At 39.1% G+C, this 24,458-nt stretch overlaps 1 protein-coding gene across 2 annotated transcripts in view; it reads right to left on the bottom strand.

The window, feature by feature from the left end:
* Positions 1–24,458, bottom strand: part of RHOBTB3 (Rho related BTB domain containing 3) — an 87,906-nt gene that overhangs the window by 36,787 nt on the left and 26,661 nt on the right. For both annotated transcript variants that reach the window (XM_025387002.1, XM_025387003.1), the window contains exons 3-6: positions 22,934–23,120; positions 11,746–11,900; positions 7,891–8,002; positions 4,823–5,188 (exon numbers count right to left, since the gene is read on the bottom strand). In XM_025387002.1, the coding sequence (XP_025242787.1) occupies positions 4,823–5,188; positions 7,891–8,002; positions 11,746–11,900; positions 22,934–23,120 (820 nt within the window). The remainder of the gene's footprint in view (positions 1–4,822; positions 5,189–7,890; positions 8,003–11,745; positions 11,901–22,933; positions 23,121–24,458) is intronic.

Here is a 24,458-nt window from a genome sequence, read left to right as displayed (position 1 = left end):
ACTTATCACATTACTCCTTGTTCCTTAGGATTAGTAGTTAAGTACTTACATGTTACGCGGTGTTTTGTTGTTATTCAATAGAAAACTAACATATACAAAACAGACATACTTTGACTGTGTCTATTGAATCAAAAATTTCAATAGGAATATATAGGTGTAAAATGTTAACTGGACTGTTGTTAAACAGGTCCCTCCTAAATAACGACCCAAATGTTCATGGTGACACAATACACACCAAAATTCAAATTCCTAAAGGTTAAAAAAAGCATGTTATTTAAAAAGAATTAAGATATTCTTTGTAATTTGGTTCTTTAAAAAAAAAAAAAGGACACAAGATAGGCTTATTACAATTTTCTAGCCCATGTTTGCTCAAGGCAAATATTCCTGAGCCCACGATGGAGTTCAACCTCTGCTTTACCAACTCATCTGACGGGAACACAAACAAACAACTCCTGTCTTCAGTGGTTCTCTAGCATAACCCAAGGGCAGACCACAGCACTTCTGTGGGAAAACCACTGCAAAACTGTGCCTTAACACTTGTATTCTACTCACAGGTTTAAAACTGTTAAAAAACAAACAAACAGGCCGGGCGCGGTGGCTCAAGCCTGTAATCCCAGCACTTTGGGAGGCCGAGGCGGGTGGATCACGAGGTCAGGAGATAGAGACCATCCTGGCTAACATGGTGAAACCCCGTCTCTACTAAAAATACAAAAAACTAGCCGGGCGTGGTGGCGGGCGCCTGTAGTCCCAGCTACTCGGAGGCTGAGGCAGGAGAATGGCGTGAACCTGAGAGGCGGAGCTCGCAGTGAGCCGAGATCGCGCCACTGCACTCCAGCCTGGGTGACACAGCGCGAGACTCTGTCTCAAAAAAAAAAAAAAAAAAACCAAACAAACAACAAAACAAGCCTGGCCCATTTATTGAAGTCTTTGAGAAAACTGTAGGTTTAAAATTTTTGTTTAACTTGATTACAAAATATATGCTTTCAAAACCAGTGTCACTTATTTATACACAAACGACCAGAGGATCAAACAAAACAGTAAATGTTTAGACATTTTCTGTTGATAGTGGAATCTGGGTAAATTTTTTTCTCTTAATTTTCAGCATTTTTCAAAATTGTCTTTTCTGTGCAAATACAGCTTTGATATCTCTTTTTAACATAATGTAAATGAAACCCTTCCTTGAGCCAGAGGTTGTAATCTGTAAATAATTAAAGAATAATAAATAGGTACCTGCCGAACCAGTTATTTTCACTTTTCCTTAACCAGTATCTGGGTCTCTGCAGCCCCAGGTCAACGGCCCGTGCTCCTGCTCAGAGCAGACAGCATCTCCGGCTTTGGCCGTGACATACAAGGAGAGATCACAGCCGAAATGGAACAGGTGAGTGTCAGGTTAAGAAGCCAGGACTCTGAACTGGTTGAAGACCTGTAGCTCAGCAGGCTCTTCACACCATCATGCCTGCCTGCCCTCCGATCCCTATTCCAGCCTTACTTAATTTCCACCCAACCACTAGGCATCCACTTTTCCTCATGTCAGGCAGGGGACACACAGGGCACTGAGAGCCCCAGTTCCAAATAGCCCTGCCTCAGTCAGCCTTGCAGCTCACCCCATTTTTACTTTGAATCCTAAGCTGATAACTTGGTAGCCTTCTCAGGCCTCTGCACTGAATTCTAGGCCCTAGTGTGCTGGCTTTGGCTGGTTCCCAGTTCTTCCAAAAGCAGGTATTCCAGCTGCTTCTGGTAGTCCAGAGATCCAGCACCACCTGGGAGACTGACTACTGGAAACACAGAAACTCATGCCCCACTCCAGGCAACTGAATCAGAATCTCCACAGGAACAAGATCCTCAGATGATCTGCATACACTTGAAGGTTTGAAAAGCACTGGTCTAGATGATGAAGGGCCAAGGGCAGGGCCATCCATTGTCTGAATGTTGGCCTTCCTGAGGCTGATCGCCAGAGTAATGGGACCTCCTGATTGAATGCCTGTCTTGGCTGCACTGTTCCACCCTCCAACCATCACCAGAGATGAGCTTTCTAAAGCCCAGACTGATCATGCTTAAAACTCTAACACAAGTCTAAGAGCAGCAGGAACAGCTTCCACAGACCTTGCCCACCTCATCACCCACCAGCCATCACCTTTCACTCTATGCTTCAGTCATGGGAAATGGCCTGTGATCCCTGGAAAGCAGCAGCTACCTAGGATTACATTTTTACTAATGCAAATGTCCCCCGTATATTAATCTCTTTCAAACAGTATCAGAATGAATGCACAAAAAATTTACAACAGGTAAATGACTCTGGGGAAAGGGTCTGGGTTAAAAGGATAACTTTTTTCTTTTCTTTCCCTTTTTTTCCATCTGCCTGTATTAATTTTGCAATTAAATAAAGCACTCCCCCTAGGAGAAAGCTGGCAGGATCAACCACTGGAGATACATCTAGCTATTTTACTGCTACTGTATTAAAAAGGATATAAGACTTCAGAGTGCTCATGTGTCTTTGAAAGTAGTCAGTAGTAATTTTGGAAACCTGCTGAATAATTCACTTAATTTCAACAGAAAATTATCATAAAAAAGTCATGTCCCTCACAGTTCCTTAGACATACGATTAAAAATATTTTTTTTCTCTTAACATGTAAACATGTTAGTTTTTCAAAATCTTAAATTCTGAACTGTGACATTCTAAGTTTAAACGTTAAAATCTATAGTACTAAATGAAGTCTTTAAGTAGTTTGGCTTACTGATATGATGATGCCTGGCTACTGTAGCCTTCCCCGTAATTCAACTAAAACTTAGAGAGAACCCGTTGAAGGCAATGTGCTGGGTGTGTGCTGTACAGGTGCTTAATTTATGCCTTTTCCAAGCCATTATTTCACTAACCTAGCACCACATTCTACTCCAATATGTATCTTTTATCCACATAAATCTGCATGCTGCAATTGTACTTTTCAAAATCATAATTTAAGTTTTAACTTATAAAATTACATGATCACAACCCACATGAACAAAGTAATACCTTATTTTTATAATCAATTACTTAAATAAAGGCTGCCCCAAATTTCCCTACCTGTAGGAAATACTTGTTTTGCAAACCTTAAACTTTTTATCTGTTCCCAATTAGGCTTTATTGGAAGCCTAAAAACAAATTAATTATAAATGTTTCTCCAGACACATTGCAGGGCAGGAGTGACCTTAGCCTAACAGGTCGTCGGTACATGATTTGAAGTGGGTAAAGAAAATTAAAGACAGGAGTTCTCAGAAAACTTATATGTAGATGCTTACATTAAAATTCATTTTACATCTGTTCTTTTCCATTCTTACACAGGACACTTAGATGTAAGACCTTCGATTCATTTGCTAAAATGACTCAGATAGAACTTCTATCTTTAAAATATAGTTGCTGCTGAGTTTTTAAAAGGGCAAAGAGAAAAATACTTGATAAGCTGAATCTTAAAAAGAAAGGGCACAGTAAAGAAAAAAGAAAGTAACGTCTATGATAGTCATGGCCAAAGTTAATCAGACCTCAACTAACACTGGATATTGATTTCCAGTTCCTAAGCTGAATGCAACTCTCTCTTTGACGGCCTACAAAATCTAAGAGTCGAACTGAAGAGTGAATAGCTAGGTTTTAAGGTATAGACATTTGATTTCACTTACTCTTGGAATATTTTATGTCTTTAAAACGAAATTGGACAATAAATTCTCATATTTCATATTTTGGATGTTAAGGAAATAAAATATTAACATATCTGTTTGGTAGATTATTGTTTTTACAAGTAGATTTAAAACCAAGGCAAATACAAAAACATATGAAAAGATGCTTGATATCACTAATCACTAGGGAAATGCAAATCAATACCAAAATTAGATACCACGTCATACCCATTAAGATGGCTACCATTAAAAAAAATAAATAGCAAGTGTTGGCAAGGATGTGGAGAAATCGGAACCCTTGTGCACAGTTTGCAGGCATGTGAAGTGGTATAGCTACTGTGGAAAACAGTATGACAGTTCTGTAAAAAATCAAAAATAGAATTACCATGTGATCCAGCAATTCCACTTCTGTGTATATATGCAAACAAAAAATAAAAGCAGAGTCTCAAAAGAGGTATTTGTACACTATGTTCACAGCAGCATTATTCACAATCGCTGCAACAGCAGAAGCAACCCACGTGTCCATGGATGAATGAATGGGTTAACAAAATGTGGTCTATAGGTACTACAGAATATGATCAACCTTCAAAGGAAGAAAATCCTGATACACACCACAACTTGGATGAACCTTTAAGACATTATGCTAAGTAAAATAAGTCAATCACAAAATGACAAATACTGTATAATTCCACTTACATGAGGCACTTAGGAGAGTTAAAATCACAGAGACAGAAAGTAGAATGGTGGCTGTCAGTGGCTGGAAAGAGGGTGGAATGGGGAATCATTGTTTAATGGGTAGAGAGTTTCAGTTTTATAAGATGAAAAGAATTATGGACACGGAGGGTGGTGATAGTTACATAACATTATGAATGTGTTTAATTCCACTGAACTGTGTTCTTAAAAATGGCTAAGATAGTAAAATTTATGTTCCATATATTTTACCACAGTAAAATGAAATTGATAGGAAAAAGATGAGGCAAGTACGTTTCTAAGGAAAACAGAAAGCTTGGACCAATTCCTATATATAAAGCAAATAATATTTCATGTATAATCTTCATCCCAGATGGTAGGAAAAGATCATTGTAAAACTAACCAGTACCCTTGAGCACCACAGGCACGTTTCATTTGCAAAGTTTATGAGATTGTAAGTAACCAGAACCACTTGACAAGATACCTGAATAAATGAAGCGAAGGATGTCTGATAAACAAGAACAGAAGACGGCGTCTTTAACAATGACTCGTAATGGTGGGTTGCCTGAAGATTCCTGGCTAGCACCTGGAAATGCAGTATCTCTGTTTATAGCAAAGAGATCCTGGGTAGTTCGGATGATACTGGAATCCTGAATGTCAGTGGGACTCTTCACATTGAAAAGCAGCATGAAAACATGGCTTACAGCGCAGAGAACGATCTTGTGGGCCTCTACAACTTCCTTTAAATTGGGGTTGTAAAATACCACGTCCACACACTGGCAGCAGAACAGCAAGTTATTTAAGTCAGAGTTATAATGTGACGCTTCGGCCTTTAAGACAGGCATTTTTTCTGTTTTGAAAAAGAAAATAAAAATAATAAACTCCTTTCAGGTTTACAGACCCAATAATTTCATGTTTACTTTAAATACAATTGTATAATATTTTAAAAGATTATTAGGTTAAACCATAAGAAACAGCCAATATTTAACCATTTTTTGATGCACAAAAACAGCAATTTTGTACAGCTTAACCTAATTTACAAACATATATAAACTAATTATTCAGGGACTACAGAATTTTATAACAAGACACACAAATACTATGTTTATTTACATTTTATAGAGCAAATGAAGAACTTACTAATTACGTACAGAGCAATAAAATAACATTTCTTCTTACTTGTGTGTCCCAAAATAGAACAACCCGCCAAATACCGCACTTTAGTATTTCATAGTCATCATTCTTTACTTCTACCCGATTTTAAAAGTTCAGAGTACTGAGTAAGTTCCGAAGAACCCAACCTCACATCTGAAGTCCCTTTCCTCTTGGGACCAGAAGCAGAGGTAAAGGGCTGAGCTGTTAAAATTCTGCAACTTCTCAAAGTCAAGGCTCACTGTCTTGAATGCTATTGTTGGAAAACATTTTGAACCCTTTATTTGGATTCCAAAACTAGTACTTTTCCTCCTAGTAAAATGCTTCAGCGAAAGTGCTGACTCAGCTCCCTAATTTCTAATAGAGGATATAACCTTCAGTCTACTAGTTTGATCACCAATAAAGAGAGATGAGCCCTCAATCAACTCAGAATACCTACACTCCAGGCCCTCTCCACCGACCCTAACTGTAAAACATCTGCCATCTCATTTTTATCCAAAGAGGAGCTAAGGAAAGTAATATTTGTGCAGTGTTGAAGGATAAGGAACCATCTAAATCAGTGAAATTCAAACTTCTTTAGCAATAAAAATCCTTGCTTCCAAAGCAAACCCCAGCCTATAAAACAGATAATAACAAAGTCCTTTGGAGGCCAGGCTCTCCCTGCACTATATTCCAGTCCACCCTCCTCCCTTCCACTGCCTGTGGCGCCCTCACAAAACCCTAAATGCAATGTGCCCCAGAGCCCAGGATCCGTCCTTGGAACAAATCAGCCCTAAATATGTACCCAGACTGTATTATTCTGAACCCCTGGGATATCTTTAGTGTTTTACACACAGCTGTCCTAACAGAAGAGTACAAGAAACAGCTCTGTGAACGCTGAGGCTGCATTTCCTGAAGAGACACTTTTGAAGGCCCTGTCCACTATATCACTTAGTGCCCCCACATGAAGACCCACACAAGAGATTTCTTTTTTCTCTTTTTTGTTTTTTTTTTTTGAGACAGAGTCTCACCGGAGTGCAGTGGTATGATCTCGGCTCACTGTAACCTCTGCCTCCCCAGTTCACGCAGTTCTCCTGCCTCAGCCTCGTGAGTAGCTGGGACTACAGGCATCACCATCATGCCCCGCTAATTTTTGTATTTTTAGTAGAAACAGGGTTTCACTATGTTGGCCAGGCTGGTCTGGAACTCCTGACCCCTGCTGATCTGTCCACTTTGGCCTCCCAAAGTGCTGGGATTATAGGCATGAGCCACCACGCCTGGGCCCAGATATTTCTTTTAGAGCTAAATGACATGTAATGTTTTGCTTTCTCTGAGGATGTAGTATGTTTTGTCTTCTTCATTAATGAGAACTAAGAACTATCTACATTATTTATCTGGTCATTTCCCACTCATTTTCTAATCCAGAAAGGATTTAATGCCCAAGGGTTTGCAACCTAATAGACCATGTCTCCCCTTTCCCTTTGCACACCAGGAAATTCAAAGCCAAATGTGTATCATTTAGATTTATATGTGGTCTATATATCTGCACTTTTTTAAAGAGATGGGGTCTCTTAAATTCCAAAGGATATTGATCCAATAAAGTGCTACGCTATTTCTATTACAAAATCATGCAGAAAATTCTGATAACAGTTGATATAACTTACTTTTAAGTTTATTTGCCCTGAACTTTGTATTAAAAATACTTTCAAACATTCAAAAAAGTTGAAAGAATGATGCAATGAACACACATATACCCTTCACATATATCCGTCACCTGGATTTTGCAATTATTAACATTTTATTTTCCCCTTATCTCTAGAAAGACAGAAAGACACACACACACGCAAACACATACACACACACAGCTACACAGCTGAAATATTTAAAAGTTGCAGTCATCAGGATGCTTCGGCTTTAAAATACTTTCACCTTCATCTCCTGGGAATAGGAACATTCTCCTATTCATCACAATACCATTATGATACATAAGAAAATTAACAGTAATTACGTGATATAATCTAATTTCCAGTCTGTATTAAAATTAACCCATGTTGCAGGAACATCGAGATATTTTTATTAAACCAGTATCCAATCAAGGTTCATGCATTGCATTTAGTAGTTATTTAGCATTAGACTTTAATCTAGAACAGCTCTCCACCCACGACACATATTACTTTTAGAATCTATAGGCTCAATTTTTAAAGCAGTATTTCTCAAAATGTGATTCAAGTACCAATCTGCTTCTGCATCATCTGGGAAGTTGATTAACGCAGATTCTAGGCCCTATCCAAGGTTGACTGAATCAGAATGTCAGGTAAGCTCTGAGCATGCTCAAGTTTGAGAACAACTGCTCTAAGACCTGTGAGAAAGGATCTGTAATGAATGTCTAATGAATCTCTACACATTGGCTAAGAAATGCACCTGGTTGTTCAAGTTGAGGTGGTCTAATTCCATGAAACGAGTTGCTCATTTTTCTTTTCTTCATTTTTTCACTTGTCTTCTGATTTAAGGCTTGAATCATAAAATACTCCAACTAAAACAGGAATCGAATTTTAATTGAAGATCCAACAAAACTATATATCCAACATGAAAATTTGTATCCGAAGTCACAACTGTCAAACGTTTTAAATGTCAGTACCATTTATATGTATGCATTAGCAAACACATATAAACAATTTTTTATTAAAAAAAATGAATCTAGTGGAGCAGACTGTGCCTTCTCTGAACATAAATAAACTATCTACTCAAGAAGGAGTTGTTATTAATCATTCTACCACAAAGACACACGCACTATTCACAGCAGCAAAGACATAGAATCAACCTAAATGTCCATCAACGATAGACTGGATAAAGAAAACATGGTGCATACACATGATGGAATACTACACAGACATAAAAAGAATGAAACGATGTCCTTTGCAGCAAAATGGATGGAGCCAGAGGCCATTATCCTAAACGAACTAACAGGAACAAGAAACCAAATACCACATGTTCTCACTTGTGAGTGGGAGCTAAACATTGAGTACCTATGGGCACAAAGAAGTGACGAGCAGACACCAGGCCTACTTGAGAGGGTGGTGGGAGGGAGGAGGGTGAGGATCAGAAAACTACCTACCAGGTACTATGCTTATTACCTAGTTGGTGAAATAATCTGAACACCAAACCCCTGTGACACATAATTTACCTATATAACAAACATGTGCCCCTGACTCTAAAAGTTTTTTTTTTCTTAAAAGAAGGAATTGTTGGTTCTTTTTTAAATTTTATATGTATATATACACACACATATATATATTTTAATTTTAGAAATGGAGTATCGCTATGTTGCGCAAGCTAGACTCAAACTCCTGGACTCAAGGGATCCTCCCGCCTCAGCCTTCCAAGTCACTGGGATTACAAGCACATGCCACCCCACGCAGCTACTCTCTTGAATACTCAAGAAAGTCAATCTCTACAATTGTGACGCTGCTAATAATTTTCTCAGTGGGCAACCACCACAGTTAATATTAGTGAAATTCAAAGCAGGAACAGATCTACCTCTGTGTCTACAGATGTTCCTATGAGCCAGGAAACTTCACTTTCTTCTCTTGAACAAATTTCTTTAAAATCTGTCCTTTACAAATTAAAAATCTCACTCAGGTGCATTTACATAGCTTCAGGCCTGTGCCCTAGCTTGCAAGGCCTGGGGCAAAAGTCCAAAAGGAGGCCCACCCACCACATACCTAAATATTTAAATGCTGTAAATAAAGAAAACAAACAGTTACATATAAAAGGTATTCTATACTTCTGCTTTGACAAATACATCATCATAAAAGCCTCACAGGCAAGATTTATATTTAAATTCTCAGATTCTTCAGAGGTTCATACAGCAAAGGGAGAGCTGGTCCCTAATTCCTGAGCCCTAAGACCACCCATTCTCTTCTCACCTCCTGCTCTAACTCATGCTTTAAAGAGCTCTGTGCACAGAAGTGGACATCCAAGCTCTGTCCACCGCCCCCTCCCCCATTCCCCACAAAGACTCACCCTTGGGTCACCGGGCAGGCCTAGGGGTGCATATACCAGCCATGTGGTCCACCATCAGGAGGACTGTCCCAGGAAAACGGCTGGCACAGGTCGAAACAGGCCTAAGACCAGTGGCCAGAGAATTCTGGGGTACTGGGTTTGGGAGCATAGTCCTAGCACTACTCCACAGACCCTTCTGTGTGGATGGAAATGTTCTGTAATATATGCATTATATAATACAGTAGCCACTAGCCACATGTAGCCCTAGAGCACCTAAAATATGGTTCATATGCTTGAAGAACTGAATTTTACTTGGTTTTATTTCAATTCACTTAAATATAAATAGCCACATGTAGCCAGTGGCTGCCATACTGGACAGCGCAGGTCTAGAAAGGAATGAAGTCCACCAGCCCCAGGTGGGTACAACCCTTGGCTCCACTGACTTGTACCCTGTGGGGAGGGGTGCAACTGGAGGACGGACAGATGGAGCTCTCTAAAGCTGGAAGGCAGGCGGCTTTCTCTCTGGCCTAGGTCTAACGGTAGTACTGCACAGCTCTTCAACCCTGACCCTTAAATGCAGATTTTCAATGCTCCTTTTATTCTAACATTATCATCTCCATCCATATGCTTGCCAATGCCATTCTATTTTACACCTGAGATCCCAGTTGTACTTTACTAGAAAGTAAAGCATCTAAAGAGAGATCATTCTGATCTTGTTTCCATATTCTCATCAGGTCTTAAGTTAAGGAAAAACGAAACTGCCATGTCTTTCTCCCAACCTTGGCCACATCAATCCTCATCATGCCTCTAACCCTAATTGCAACATTAGATATCAGGAAGAAAGAGAAAAAAGGAGCCAGAAGAAGAGAAAGAGAGGAGAGAAAATGGGAGTGGGAAGGTGGGAAGAGTGATCCTGGGAATTTCAGGTTCAGGATCCTGGAACGGGGAGCAAGGAGTCCTGTGGCTTCCACGGGAACGGCCTCCCCTCAACAAATAAACCAAATCTAATGCATGAAACTATCTGACAAATGAACCTTCACAACAAGCAAAACCAAACCATCGTTTTGCTCTCCAGCTCCCCAGGTATTTTAGGAAACGTACCATTCTTCGCCAAATTAAGATTTTTAAAAAGCCACTAGAATATAATCTGCTTGACAGGAAGATTAAATCTCTCTTATCCACCTTTCTACTCACTGCTCATCAGTATAAATGAATGCAACAAAAGTATCTCAAAGTCATCGATAATATCAATATTGTGAGTATATCTTCCTTAACATTGTAATATTAATGTTTCTTTATATTATTGGGTAAATAAAAGCCATTTATATTTGATGGAAATTAGCAGCATTTATATTTGGTCTTTATTTTACCCATTTACACAAATGACACTTCTGTAGTCATCTGTGGAACCTCAACATTTCAACGTGAATTTACATAATGATACTGGGGCATATTGGAAAGAGTACATAGTGAAGAGCTAGGGAACCGATGAGGGATGCCAAGATGCTCCTGCGTAAAGCAGGTTTTCTTTGCTTTTAACTTCTCATCCATGTATATCAGATTTGTCTGTTGAGAGGAGTTGCTTCTTAGAGGTTTGGAAATGTAGTTTCTATGTCAGCAAATTCTTAAATGATACAACTCCACAGTATTCTCCAAGGACGTTACAGTCCTAATACTATATGGGAAGTGCTGTGTGTTAAGATCAGTATCAAAATGACTGCAGAACCCAATATGCGCCACTGCAACCAAGCAAGCAGACTTGCTCCCACATATCCAACAAGCAGCTATTTGTATAAGTAGCTCCTCTGAATCTGTTTGAGCTACAACAAAATTAGGAGTACATAAAATTTTGCCAAAGCACACATAGAGGAAGAAAAATTATTTTTTTCAACTAGTAGATGGAAATGAAAGAGAACTTTCAGGGCCTGCTGGCTCAGGCTGCCAGGCTCATTCAGCTGTATAAAGATGACTATTAAAACTGGCATCACAGGTTTGGGTAAGCAAACACGCTTTTGATACATGCAATAAAGACTACTAAAGATCATCAAATGAAAAATTCCAAAATATCAGATAATAGAAAAGGTTTCATTTGGAGAGAAAAATAAAATTATAATTTTATTCTGATAAAACCTCTGCACTCACTCTCATTTTATTTCTCCAGGTTAAGTAAGACAAACCATGCTTTTAAATCTGAAGTTCTAACTGATGTTCTAGAAAATACCTAATGAGCCAACCTGACAAGTAACTTTATACTTAATAGGAATTTCCACTTACCACTCCTCCAAAATACTTTCCTATGTAGAAGTCATCAAGGCTGTGGAGTTCAAGATAGGTCGCTCCTAGTTCTTTTGCAAGTTGGATCCCTTCGGTTGTACTAACACAGCTCCCTCTGTCTGACGTACATAGTGGGCATGTACAAGGTAATTCTTCTGAGAAAACAAATTTTAAAACCAAGAGTTTTGGAATTAAACAGGGAAAAAAATGGTACACAGACAATCTGAACATTAAACAACAAACTAAGAGTTCATACCAGAGCCACAGTTCAAAAGCCTTCAGTATATCCACTACCCACTAAACCCTGAATAAAAAGCGTCAATGACCATAGAAAGGTCCCTAAATAAACAAGCAGTCACTGCAATAATAAAAAATAGCATTTTAGAAAATAGAAGAATTTAGAGTAGGTGAATGGATATTAACAAACAACCAGTACTCGTGGGTCTGCTTCTTTTTACACAACCTTGACATCCTGAATATATTTCTAGGCCAGTAGAAAAGAAGATAAATGTAACAACTTAATTGCCATGGAGAGCATGGAAAACAGTGGATTTGCTTTTTTAATATAATAAACTTTAAATCTATTTACGAAGTTTGAGTAAACCTTATACTTCTATTGTAACAGAACCTTCAATTTGACCTGATTTTCCAGGCAACAAAATTGTCACTCTATTTGTAAACTTCATATGAAGTACATTCCTATTAATTCAGACATTTCAATCATTAAACTCTAAAGCATTCAACTTTATCTTTTCCTTTAAGATTAAAAACTGAAGGAATAAAAAGTATTAACTCAAAAAATAAAAAGTATTAACTCAATCATTTTTTATCTTTTCCTTTAAGATTAAAAACTGAAGGAATAAAAAGTATTAACTCAAAAAATGAAATGTCCCAAGATTCACAGTTGTATCATGTATAGATCTATGGCTAGAAAGGTGGGAGAAGAATCTATCTATTAAGAACATCCCTAGTAAGGCTAAAAATATATGTTTAACTCCGTATTTCTCAGCCAGATTTGTTATGTGTCATGACCACATCAGATGTGTCACCATTCAAAAAGGCTGCCAGATCAAAAGAGGGTAAATTCATTTCCAGAAATGCATGTTGTTGTAGATTGGCTTCCCGTGGGGAGGAAGACTCTAATATGAAGAGTGGTGTGGAGAAGGTTAATTGGGGAGCGATCTTGGGAATAACCCTTCTCAGGGGTGAGGAATGCAGGACTGGGTAGAGGGAAAATCGGAATGGCAGTCCTGTTGGAACAGGGACCAAAGCTGATCCTACAGGGGGCTCTGGAGCTTAGATGGCCTTTTAGAGTTGTTCCTCATTTGGGGAAAGGAGGTCGCTGAGCTGTACCCTATCCCTAAATTGACCAGTAATCACACAAGGACTAAACCCCTGGAGCAGGCATAACTTGGGCATGGCAGCTCCCATCGGCACAGACTAATGCATGGAAAGTGGCTCACATGTGCACCACCAGCAGCCAGCAAGCCCCAATAACTGAGGGAGTAAGTACATTGGCCCTGAAAGGACATTTGAGCAGCTCCCCATCACATATGCAGCAACTTCCCTGCGAATGAACTGCATACAGATGGAGCAGATACATGTAAATATTGGGTATATGCGAATTATATTTAGTGCATATGCATAACATGTAAAAATGCACATAAACAGGCACACACACATGCACACAGACACACATGGCTTAGATAATTTTAGCTTCACTGAAAGCATTTTGGAGCTCAGAAGCCATATATTCATATTCTCATTTTGCAGAGGAAGAAACTGAGGCTCAGAGAGGTTATGTGACTTTTCCAAGTCTCTTTGTGGGTTAGAGATAAACAACATAACACTGCTACTTGCTCCGCCTAAAAAGAAAAGTGACACTAAAAGAAAAAATAAAGATATACTTTTAGTAAAGAATTACTGATTCCAAAGATACAGTGATTTAAACGTTAAACTTGAGTTCTCTAAATTATGCCGTAAGTTCTAATTTGAGATTTTACTTTTACTTTTTCTAAGATCATTTTAAGTTTGGAACAAATAAAGCTTTCATACAGAATTTAGCCTATCTTGAAAAATAATATGTTGGTGTTTAACATTCTTTACAAAGCCTTCCTAAACAGTGCCTTTGGTTTTCTGAAAACAGAGGCCTTCTTATATTTACAAAGGTCTCCTTATGTTGATGGAATGGAGTGGGTAGGCAGATCATCTTATTAAACTTTATTTCTGGACAGAAATCAAGCAGAGACAGGAGTGTTTCAAGTGGAAAAATGAAGTGAACATAACATAAAATAATTTTTAACAATCTTGATTTGAGGGAGAAAATACAACTAATTTCAGGTTTATGCTAGTGGGCTGGGTTTTCCACTGTGCATGGTGGTAAGCAACTTACCTACACAGGTTCCTAGAAAGCACCCTGTAACTCTTCTACGTCACTGAAGACATTTGTTTTCGTTCACTCACCAGAAAGGAAAAAAAGGTCTAGTCATTCTACACCATATTATGCTGTAACTATGTTGAAACTTAGCTACCTACCCTTTATCTGGATTCTAAAATCTTACTTCTTAAAACCTTCTCCATAGGCTTTTGTTTCTAAATAATTACTTTGTGGTTCTCTTTTGAACCATTCCTATATTCTTCAATATCAATCAGCTATATGATCTAAGATTCCAAGTAGAAGTCTGACTTGCATTGGTTATAGCAGGAGAACCAATTCTGAATTAAATTAATTTACATTAACCATTTAATGGTTAGGACTCAAACTAATTTTAAACTGTGGTGCCACATGGTCACGTGACTGAATCAGTGCTACACTTCTAGCTAACGTTATAGTCTTTTTTTCCCTTACATGTTTAAGATGTTATCATAAAATGCTGTCTATTTTTTTTTTTTTAAAGCAAGCACAATGTAACTCTGACATTCAAATGGGTAACATCTCTTTGAAAAGCAGTGGCTTTGGGAACCTGTAAGTTAATTCTTACAACACTGCCACTGTTCGGAAGTTTTAGAAATTCTTTTCAAAAATTCTAACCTAGTAAAGGACCAGGCTCTACTGGAGTTTCAAAAATAACTGAAAGTATGACTGTCTTTGGGAGCTTAAAGCTATGCATACATTCTAAGCACATTCTGAAAAAAAAAATCTCTTTTCAAGATAGATTCAATATTTCGTACAAGCTGAAAATTTATTCCGAGCCAAATATGTTGAAGATATCCATAGGGTCAAGGTTGTCAAAAACATGGGTAACAAAGGAAAGATATGAGAGTGGACTATATTTGCTGAATTCTTTTTAATTTTAAAAAGAATTTCAAGAAGCTGAGCATGATGGCATGTGCTTAATTCCAGCTACTTGGGAGGCTGAGGTAGGAGGATCCCTTGAGCTCAGGAGTTGGGGGCCAGCCTGGTCGACATTATGAAATCCCATCTCCATTTTTTTTATTTTTTAAATTTTTATGTATTTATTTATTTATGTTGAGACAGGGTCTCACTCTGTCCCCAGGCTGGAGTGCAGTGGTATGATCTCTGGCTCAAGTGATCCTCCCACCTCAGTCTACCTAGTAGCTGGAACTACTGGTGTGCATCACCACACCTGGCTAATTTTCGTATTTTTACTAGAGATGGGGTTTCACCATGTTGCCCAGGCTGGTCCTGAACTCTTGATCGCAAGTGATCCTCCCACCTCAGCCTCCCAAAGTGCTGGGACTGCAGGTATGAGTCACCATGGCCAGCCCCATCTCTATTTAACACAAAAAACAAACAAACAAGAAGGTAAAAAGGATTCCAAGGGAATTATAAGGAGAGCACCCAGCACAGCTTCATGTATTCCAAGGGACGGATGGGGGGAAGCCAATAAAGGTCCTTGAGTTGAATAGCCAGATTTAGCTTTGTAATTACTCTATAATTACATCTTGTATGGCAAATTAATTTCATCGTTAGTGAAACTGATTTTTTCGTTTACTTAGATCATCCATAAAACCATTCACTCACTGAATAAACGTTTAGTGAGCACCTACCACACATCAAGTACCAAGGATATAAAAATGAAATGATAAAAAAACTCATAGTCAACTGAGACAAGATAGACATGACAGAAAAGTTATAACATAACGTAATAAGCACTGAAATAAAGGTGTCCAAAGCCACCACAGAACAGAGGAAAGAAAGTTAACTGTCTGGGGGCGGATTACGGAAGGCTTCACAGAAAGTGTAATGATTTAAAAGGTTAAGTGTGAATTTGCTATGCTGATATGACAGGGACTGTGTAGAGGGGTACTACAGTTAAGAATACAGCATATACAGAGGACGGGGTGTGAGAAGAAAGGAAAACATTCATTTTCAGTTTCAAGATGGAAAGCTAAGCTCACACTGTGATCTTCCCTCCCTGCCAAATCACAGAGATGGTGAAATAAAGGGGGAAGGAGGGAGAGAAGAAGGAGAGAGGGAGGGGGGAAAGGAAGAAGGGAGGAAGGAAGGAAAGAAGGAAGGGGGAGAGAGGATAGGTGCATTGTCTCACGCCTGTAATCACAGCACTTTGGGAGGCTGAGGCAGGTGGATAACTTGAGGTCAGGAGTTTGAGACCAGCCTGGGCAATATGATGAAACTCCATCTCTACTAAAAATACAGAAATTACCCAGGCATGGTGGATCATACCTATAATTGCAGTTACTTAGGAGGCTGAGGCAGGAAAATCACTTGAACCTGAGAGGTGGAGGTTGCAGTGAGCTGAGATCGTGCCACTGCACTCCAGCCTGGGTGACAGAGTGACACTCTGTCTCAAAAATAAAAAGGGGGGGGGAGGGGAAGAAGTGAGGGAAGGAGGGAAGAGGGGAGGAAAGAAGGAAGGGAGGGAAGGAGAAAGAGAGGGAGGGAAGCAGGAAGGACTGAATAGACAGCAACACTCAAAAACTAGAGGGGAAACCTCATCAGCTCAGAAACTAGCAGTGCCTGAGAGAATGAAGGCAGGCAGCACAGGACAAAAGAGGCCTCCTGAAGCTCTGAGTACAGGTTCACACTGCAGCCACATCCAGAGCGCTCCCTGCTCAACAATGCGGGGAGCAAGAAGGAGGAGGAGGCCCAAAGGCAAACGACTGGGGATGAGTGGGAGAACCCCTGTGGAAACAGCTAGGTCTGTTGATCCTGGGTGTTTTCCTACTTACACCCCCATCCCCAGACAGCAGCTGGGCAGAGAAAGAGGAAGGCATCAATCCAACAAGGAAAGTCAACTGCAAAGGTAGGCAAATTAAGAATTACCCAATGTTTAAGAAGCATCCATACCATAAAATAAAATCTCATCAAGTAGAATGACTTACAATGCCGTCTTAAAACCAAACTTAATAGACAAATCAAAATCAAATTATTAAGTATCATTAATTACCCTGAGAGTTTTTTTAAGCAAAAGTTTGCATCCTTAAGACTGGAACAAGAAATTATGAAAACAGCCATTACAGATCTTGTATGAAAAGCTTTTGAAACAAAAAATGTAATAAGGCAGAATAGCAGAACAGACCCAGCAGAATTAATGTGTGAACCAGAAGAAAAGGCCAAGGAAATCTACCATAATGCAACACAAAGAAACAAAGCATTAAGAAATATAAAAGAAAGATAAAAGAATCAGAGAAGAGATCCAGAAGTTTCAACATCAGTCTAACAAGAGTTCCAAAAGAAGAGAATAGAGAAAATGGAGGGATGGTAATATCTGAAGTCACAAAGTTAAGACTTTCCCAGACCTAAATAAAAACATAAAGTTTTTCAAGTAGTTCAGTGTGACTGTTACATAAGACAGGGAATTGTGCCTTGCAAGATTCTAGAAACAGTCAGAGGCTACATCATGAAGGATCTTGCATTTTAGGTAATGATTTTATAAGCAAAAGTCATTGAAATGAGATACAAATACTGGACTGAAATAAGGGTATCGGTGCCCATAATTTAAAGAAAAGGTATAATCCCTGGCTCTAGCCAATTAAAGGGCTTAGAAGTAAAGACACCTAAAGTCATGAGCATCTAAGAGTCCAGACCTTGGTTTCTAAATATCATTGCCCCCTAGAAGGAACCAGAATTCCCTAAAGAAATGGCTGATTCTAGGACTGGGACAGGCGAAGTCTGAGCCTGGAATATCTTGTGGCAGAAAATAAGGAAGGGGCTAAAAACTGATTAGAGGTAGCTTGAAATGATTACCTCTAGGCAAATATGGAACAATGCGAGCATCCAAAAGAATAATCAGAACAGATTATAAAATACTGAATTTAATATACAAATCCGTGAATCATGATAATTCTAAGAGAAAAATCTGGGAGCACAGAAAAAGGAAAGCTCCATTTACAGAAGAGTATCAACTAATAAGTGTGGAGGAATGATAGAAACATCACTATTTTCCAAGCACATTTATCATAAATGAAGGAATTATGAAACTAAAGGGCCTGGGTTCATTAAAAATGTTAACCTTACAAAAGACACGGTCCCTCCCCCTCAAAAACCATTGGGAGTACTGCTCCAGATTAAAAGAGATTAGAAGGCAGATGTGGTAATGTATGCCGATAATCTTAGCTACTTGGCAGTCTGCGGCAGGTGAACTGCTTAAGCTGGAGTTCCAGACCAGCCTAGGCAACACAGCAAGATCTTGTCTCTAAAAAAAAAGAAAGAAAGAAAGAAAAAAAAGAGAATAGGCCGGGCGCGGTGGCTCAAGCCTGTAATCCCAGCACTTTGGGAGGCCGAGATGGGTGGATCACGAGGTCAGGAGATTGAGATCATCCTGGGAAACCCCGTCTCTACTAAAAGATACAAAAAACTAGCCGGGCTAGTGGCGGGTGCCTGTAGTCCCAGTCACTCGGGAGGCTGAGGCAGGAGAATGGAGTGAACCCGGGAGGCGGAGCTTGCTGTGAGCTGAGATCCGGCCACTGCACTCCAGCCTGGGCGACAGAGCGAGACTCCGTCTCAAAAAAAAAAAAAAAAAAAGAAAAAAAAGAGAATAGAGACATGTAACAACTAAATGCAATGTGTAATTTTTAACTGCATCCTGGATTGGTTAAACAACAACAACAATAAACCCCAGCTCTAACGCACATTATAAACAAACAACTGGGGAAATGTAAATATGGATTATATCTTAAATAATAGTAAAAATATAATAGTATGTTAGATTTCTTGATTGATGATGAGATAATACATGCTAAAGTAAATAGGAATAAAGAAATCTCATAATGTTTACAATTTACTCTCAAATAGTTCAGCCAAAAATAGTGTGTGTGTGTGTCGCGCGTGCTTGCTTATAAAATCTAGGGTTCAATGTCTCATTCTTGTCAACTTTCTTAGGTTTGAAATTTTGCAAAATAAGAGGCAAAGAAGAAAGTTCCTAAATAATTCAAAGCATTGAGCACCATGATCTGACTTGTATTCTAGGATGACTATTCTGAGAGAATTTATTTCAGAAAGAGACAAACCAGGAATAGCACACCAGAGGCCAATTTACCATGAAACTGATGAAGCTCAAGCTTCAAGGCTCTTTTCTTATGGATCCTTTCCAAGCCCCAGGAAGAACCTAAGCAATATATCTTCACATGGTCATATTCTTTTGTAAAATTTGCAAAATAAGATATTTAGTCAAGACTACTGTCTCCACTCCAAATCACTTCATCTTGTATCAGGCAGCTCTGGAGTAACTATGGGCATTTTGGGGATGCTGCTAAGGGGAATTTAACTTTAGGCTTAGTTAGCTGTTTGTGGTTTATAGTCGTGTCCATGTATAGTTGAGTGATAACTATCCTAATACACGTATGACTTTCAGAAATGCTTCTGCCACCCACAGTGCACACTTATTTGGTGTTACGACAAGAATCCTGAGCTGAAATAGGAATACAACACAAACTCTGGTGCCCAGGACCAGAAAGATGTGGAAAGAGAAGAAACATGCAGAAAGAAAAACTGATTATCATTCTCTTCTCTCTATAGAAAATATCACAAAGTGGTTGTATTAGTCCGTTCTCATGCTGCTAGTAAAGACATACCAGAGACTGGCTAATTTATAAAGAAAAAGAGGTTTAACGGACTCATAGTTCCATATGGCTGGGGAGGTCTCACGATCATGGTGGAAAGTGAAGGAGGGGCAAAATCACATCTTACATGGCAGCAGGCAAAAGAGCATGAGCAGAACTGCCCTTTTATAAAACCATCAGATCTCACAAGACTTATTAACTATCACAAGAACAGCACGGGAAAAACCTGCTCCCACGATTCAACTACCTCCCACCAGGTCCCTCCCATGACATATAGGGATTATGACAATTCAGTGTGAGATTTGTGTGGGGACACAGCCATAACCTATCAGTGGTTATCATACGAAGAGATGACCAAAGACTATGGTCACCCAAAAAATATAAGAAAAGTTGAAGAAGTATCAGGCTGTTAAAAAGATGTGTTGCCAGATGTGATGGCTCATGCCTATAACCCCAGCACTTTGGGAGGCTGAAGGGGGCAGATGGCTTGAGCCTAGGAGATGGAGACTAGCCTGAGCAACATGGCAGAATTCTGTCTCTGCAAAAAAATCGGCCAGGTGTGGTGGCATGTGCCTATAGTCCCTGCTACTCAGGAGGCTGAGGTGAGGGGATCATTCGAGCCCAGGAGGTCGAGGCTGCAGTGAGCTATGATCACGCCACTGCACTCCAGCCTGGGCAACAGAGCGAGACCCTATCTCAAAAATATATATATGTATTTTAAAATGTTTATAGTATTTAACAGCTTTTTTAGTTGTAATTTGCTGTGCTTTCACTTATCATTCTAAATATTTACTTTTGTACATGTATGTATCTGTTATTTTGTGGGGTTTTTTCCTTACAAAGGACCTCCCAAATTGTATAAGTTTGAGGCCCTACAAAATCTGAAACCATCCCTTAAAGAGACCAAAAATAAGGCCACCATGACAAATAATTAAATGACCAAAATATGAAATCCAATGGAGATGAAGAGAAAGTAATGAGTTTGAGATTTATTTAAAATATAAAAGCAAAAGGGCTTCTTAATCAACTGGATATGGGGAATTGGGCTGCGTCTAGGATGATTCTTGTTTGGGTGAATGGATAGGATTGGCATCATTCACTAAGACAGGGAATTTGGCCAGAGGAAGATGATGTCTATGGAGATATGTGTCAGGAGTGAGACTAAAGCCAGAGAGACAGACTGAACAGTCATCAGTGTTTATACAGGAGAAGCCAGGGTAACAGATTAGCAGGTTAATGGTTTGGTTGAAGAGTAAGAACAGGTGAGGTCAAAGGATGGAACCCTGAGAAGCAATTCCACGATATGTTGGTGCCGCTGTGTGTGTGGGAGATGGGAGAAAGGTAAAGGAGACAGAGAGTTAGAAGAACCAGGAAAGAAACAGTAGCTTTATTAAATGGAGGGAGAAGTATGTTTCAATAATTTCAATAAGAGATAACTATTATTATCTCTTATCTCTTCAGTAAGAGATAATTGTTATTAAAGTGTATTAAATTTGGCTAACGAGGATATAAATGGTGTCTTAGTTCATTTTGTGCTGCTAAAATGGAACACCACAGACTGGGTAATTTCTAAAGAAAAAAAATTTATTTCTCACAGTTCTGGAGGCTGAGATGTCCAATATCAAGGTGCCAGCATCTGGTGAGGCCTTCCTGCAGCAACGTCCCATGGTGGAAGGCAGAAGTCCAAGAGAGCTCACAAGACAGAGGGCAGAAGGGGGCCAAACTCATCCTTTTATCAGGAGCCCACTCCTGTGATAATTAACCCACTCTAGAGATAATAGCATCAATCCATTTACGAGGGCAGAGTTCTCTTGCCCTAATTACCTCCTAAAGTCCCACTGCCCAACACTGTGTCCATCACATGAACTTGGGGGAACACATTCAGACCACAGCAACTGGAGACTCTGAGTGAGAACAAACTTGGTGCACTTGTGAAAGTCAGAGTCAGACTGTAGTGGACTGAATAGGAAATGGACTCGGGAAGTGTGGATACCTCTTTTATGAATCATGACCAGAAATAAAAAGAAAGATAAGGAACTAGAGAGGATATGGGGTCATGGGTGGGTCATGCCTGCCTTATTTGTATCTACTAATGCTAAATAGATACCCGCCCTCTGACCCAACAATCCCACTCCTGGGTAACCACCTAAGCATCCTCAAAAGAATGGATACATTATGGCATATTCATACAATGGAATAATATACAGTAATAAAAAGAACGAACTACAGATAAACACGACATGGACAAATCTCAAAAGTATTACGCCAACTGAAATTAGCCTGAACTAAGACACCACCACATACTGTATAATTTCATTGGTCTCAAGTTCAGAAATAGGTAAAACTAATCTATGTTGTTAGAAGTCAGAATAGCAGTTACCTCTGAGGAGGAGAGGTATTAACTGGGAAGAGCATGAGGGATCCTTCTCAAGTGCTGCAAATGTTCCATGCCTTGATCTGTGTGGGTTGTGTGGCTGTATACATAGGTAAAAATGCATTTAGCTGCACTCTAAGATAACCAAATTTTATGTCCTTTACTTTGCAATATCTCAATTTCAAAGTTTTTAGAATAATGTGTAAAAGTAAAAATTTTAAAATAGCTTTACTAAGGAAATTCCACTAAGAAGATCTGTAAAATACCACCAAATCAAACTGAATCCTGAGTTGGCCCAAAGGTATCTGACAATAATATGCACAGCAGTAATGGCTGAAGCAGCCCAAACCCAGTGAATCTACCAGTCATGGAATAAGCAATCCTTTCTCTTAGGCAGCACTATCACTGTTTCCAGCTCACTCATTATTATCTACCTAAAAATCCTGCTCCCAAGTCCACATTTTCATGTGAACAATCTATTCTTCCCAATTGGGTAGACCTTCAGATCATCAAAAAGAGTTTTCTAGGGCTCAGCATCAGCCTAATACCTCTCATATGTCAAAATAACACAATTGCTGACTTCCATCACTACTGTAGAAGAGACATTTAGAAGACGGATTTGCACCCAGTGGAATCACAGCAGAAGTTCATAATCCTCTCCTTTGTTGCCTTTTTATTGTATCAAATGATGAGGTGATAGCAGCTGGCATTGAACCAAAGTCACTCTGGTTTTCAAAAACAAACCCTATTATTCATTAATAAAGTTAGCACTATTTAAAATATACAATATTTGCATGCTCATTATAAAAGAGAATATTAAATACTTACCATTTTGTCTGGTACCAACAGCAGCAATAATTACTGGAACTGAATTTAATGCTCTTTTTATCACTGGAATATAATTATCCTTTACTTCATGGAATGAAAACTTGTCATTAACGTTGTATTTGATCACAATGATGTCAGCGCCCCCAATTAGATTTCGAGAAGTGTACCAATCACTGTCAAATATGTCCTAAACCAAAATGCAAACAGCAATCTTTAGTCTACTTATCTTCCAATCAATGCTGAAATAATTTATGACATTAATTTTTGGAATTCATAAAAAATTATTTTAAAATAAGTAACTACATAAAATTAAAAGTGTTGCAGTCTGCCAACCCTCTTTTTGAAAATGTTTACTTACTCATGTAGCCTGGACAATTATGTAATGGTTAAACAGGAGAACCTGAGAATTCTTGAGAGTCAGATGAAATAAGCAACCTCTTTCACTATTTGCACTTAAAAATAAGCCTTTTGTTTTAAAATTACACTATATTTTTATCACCTCATAAATTCAAGAGTGTAACATTATGGCATTAGATGGAAGAGCAACAGTATGAGTAACGAAGCCTCAAAGGTTTTCCTGTGACCCAGTTAGACACTGCAGGATTTTCAGTGTTTTGAACTGCAATACATTTTAAATTCTGTGAAGTTCCATATACTTTATTCGTATTTTCAAAATTCATGTATACTTTTCAACTTCATCCATCCTTTGGACAGTACTGTATATATAGTGTATGAATGTGGGGTGAGGGAGAAATTCCTTTATAAAAATAGAAATACTGTGTATTACAAGGTGTTAACATGGTAAGGAATATATTTTCTTTTTTTTTTTTTTTTTTTTTTTTTTGAGACGGAGTCTCGCTCTGTCGCCCAGGCTGGAGTGCAGTGGCGGGATCTCAGCTCACTGCAAGCTCCGCCTCCCGGGTTCACGCCATTCTCCTGCCTCAGCCTCCCGAGTAGCTGGGACTATAGGCGCCGCCAACTCACCCGGCTAGTTTTTTGTATTTCTTAATAGAGACGGGGTTTCACCGTGTTAGCCAGGATGGTCTCGATCTCCTGACCTCGTGATCCGCCCCTCTCGGCCTCCCAAAGTGCTGGGATTACAGGCTTGAGCCACCGCGCCCGGCCAAGGAATATATTTTCAATTCATGTATTTTGCTTACATAAATTAAAAATTCAGGATAAACCCTTCTAGTTCTGAAATATTTACTTTTGTGCTACAGCTAATAACATTTATATTTATTTAGAACTGGGGCCATAACTAATTTACGACAAACACTATTCCTTAAAAATATAATGTTTTGATTTTTTTTTTTTTTCTTGGAGACAGGGTCTTACACTCTGTCACCCAGGATGGAGTTCAGTGACATGATCTTGGCTCACTGCAGCCTCCGCCTCCCAGGTTCAAGCAATTCCTGTGCCTCAGCCTCCCGAGTAGCTGGGACTACAGGTGTGCACCACCATTCCAGCTAATTTTTTGTACTTTAGCAGAGATGGGGTTTCAACCATGATGCTCAGGCTGGTCTTG

The sequence above is a fragment of the Theropithecus gelada genome, chromosome 6 (genome assembly GCF_003255815.1).
Source record: "Theropithecus gelada isolate Dixy chromosome 6, Tgel_1.0, whole genome shotgun sequence".
Lineage (NCBI taxonomy): Eukaryota > Metazoa > Chordata > Mammalia > Primates > Cercopithecidae > Theropithecus > Theropithecus gelada.
This window is presented reverse-complemented; position numbering and strand designations above follow the sequence as displayed.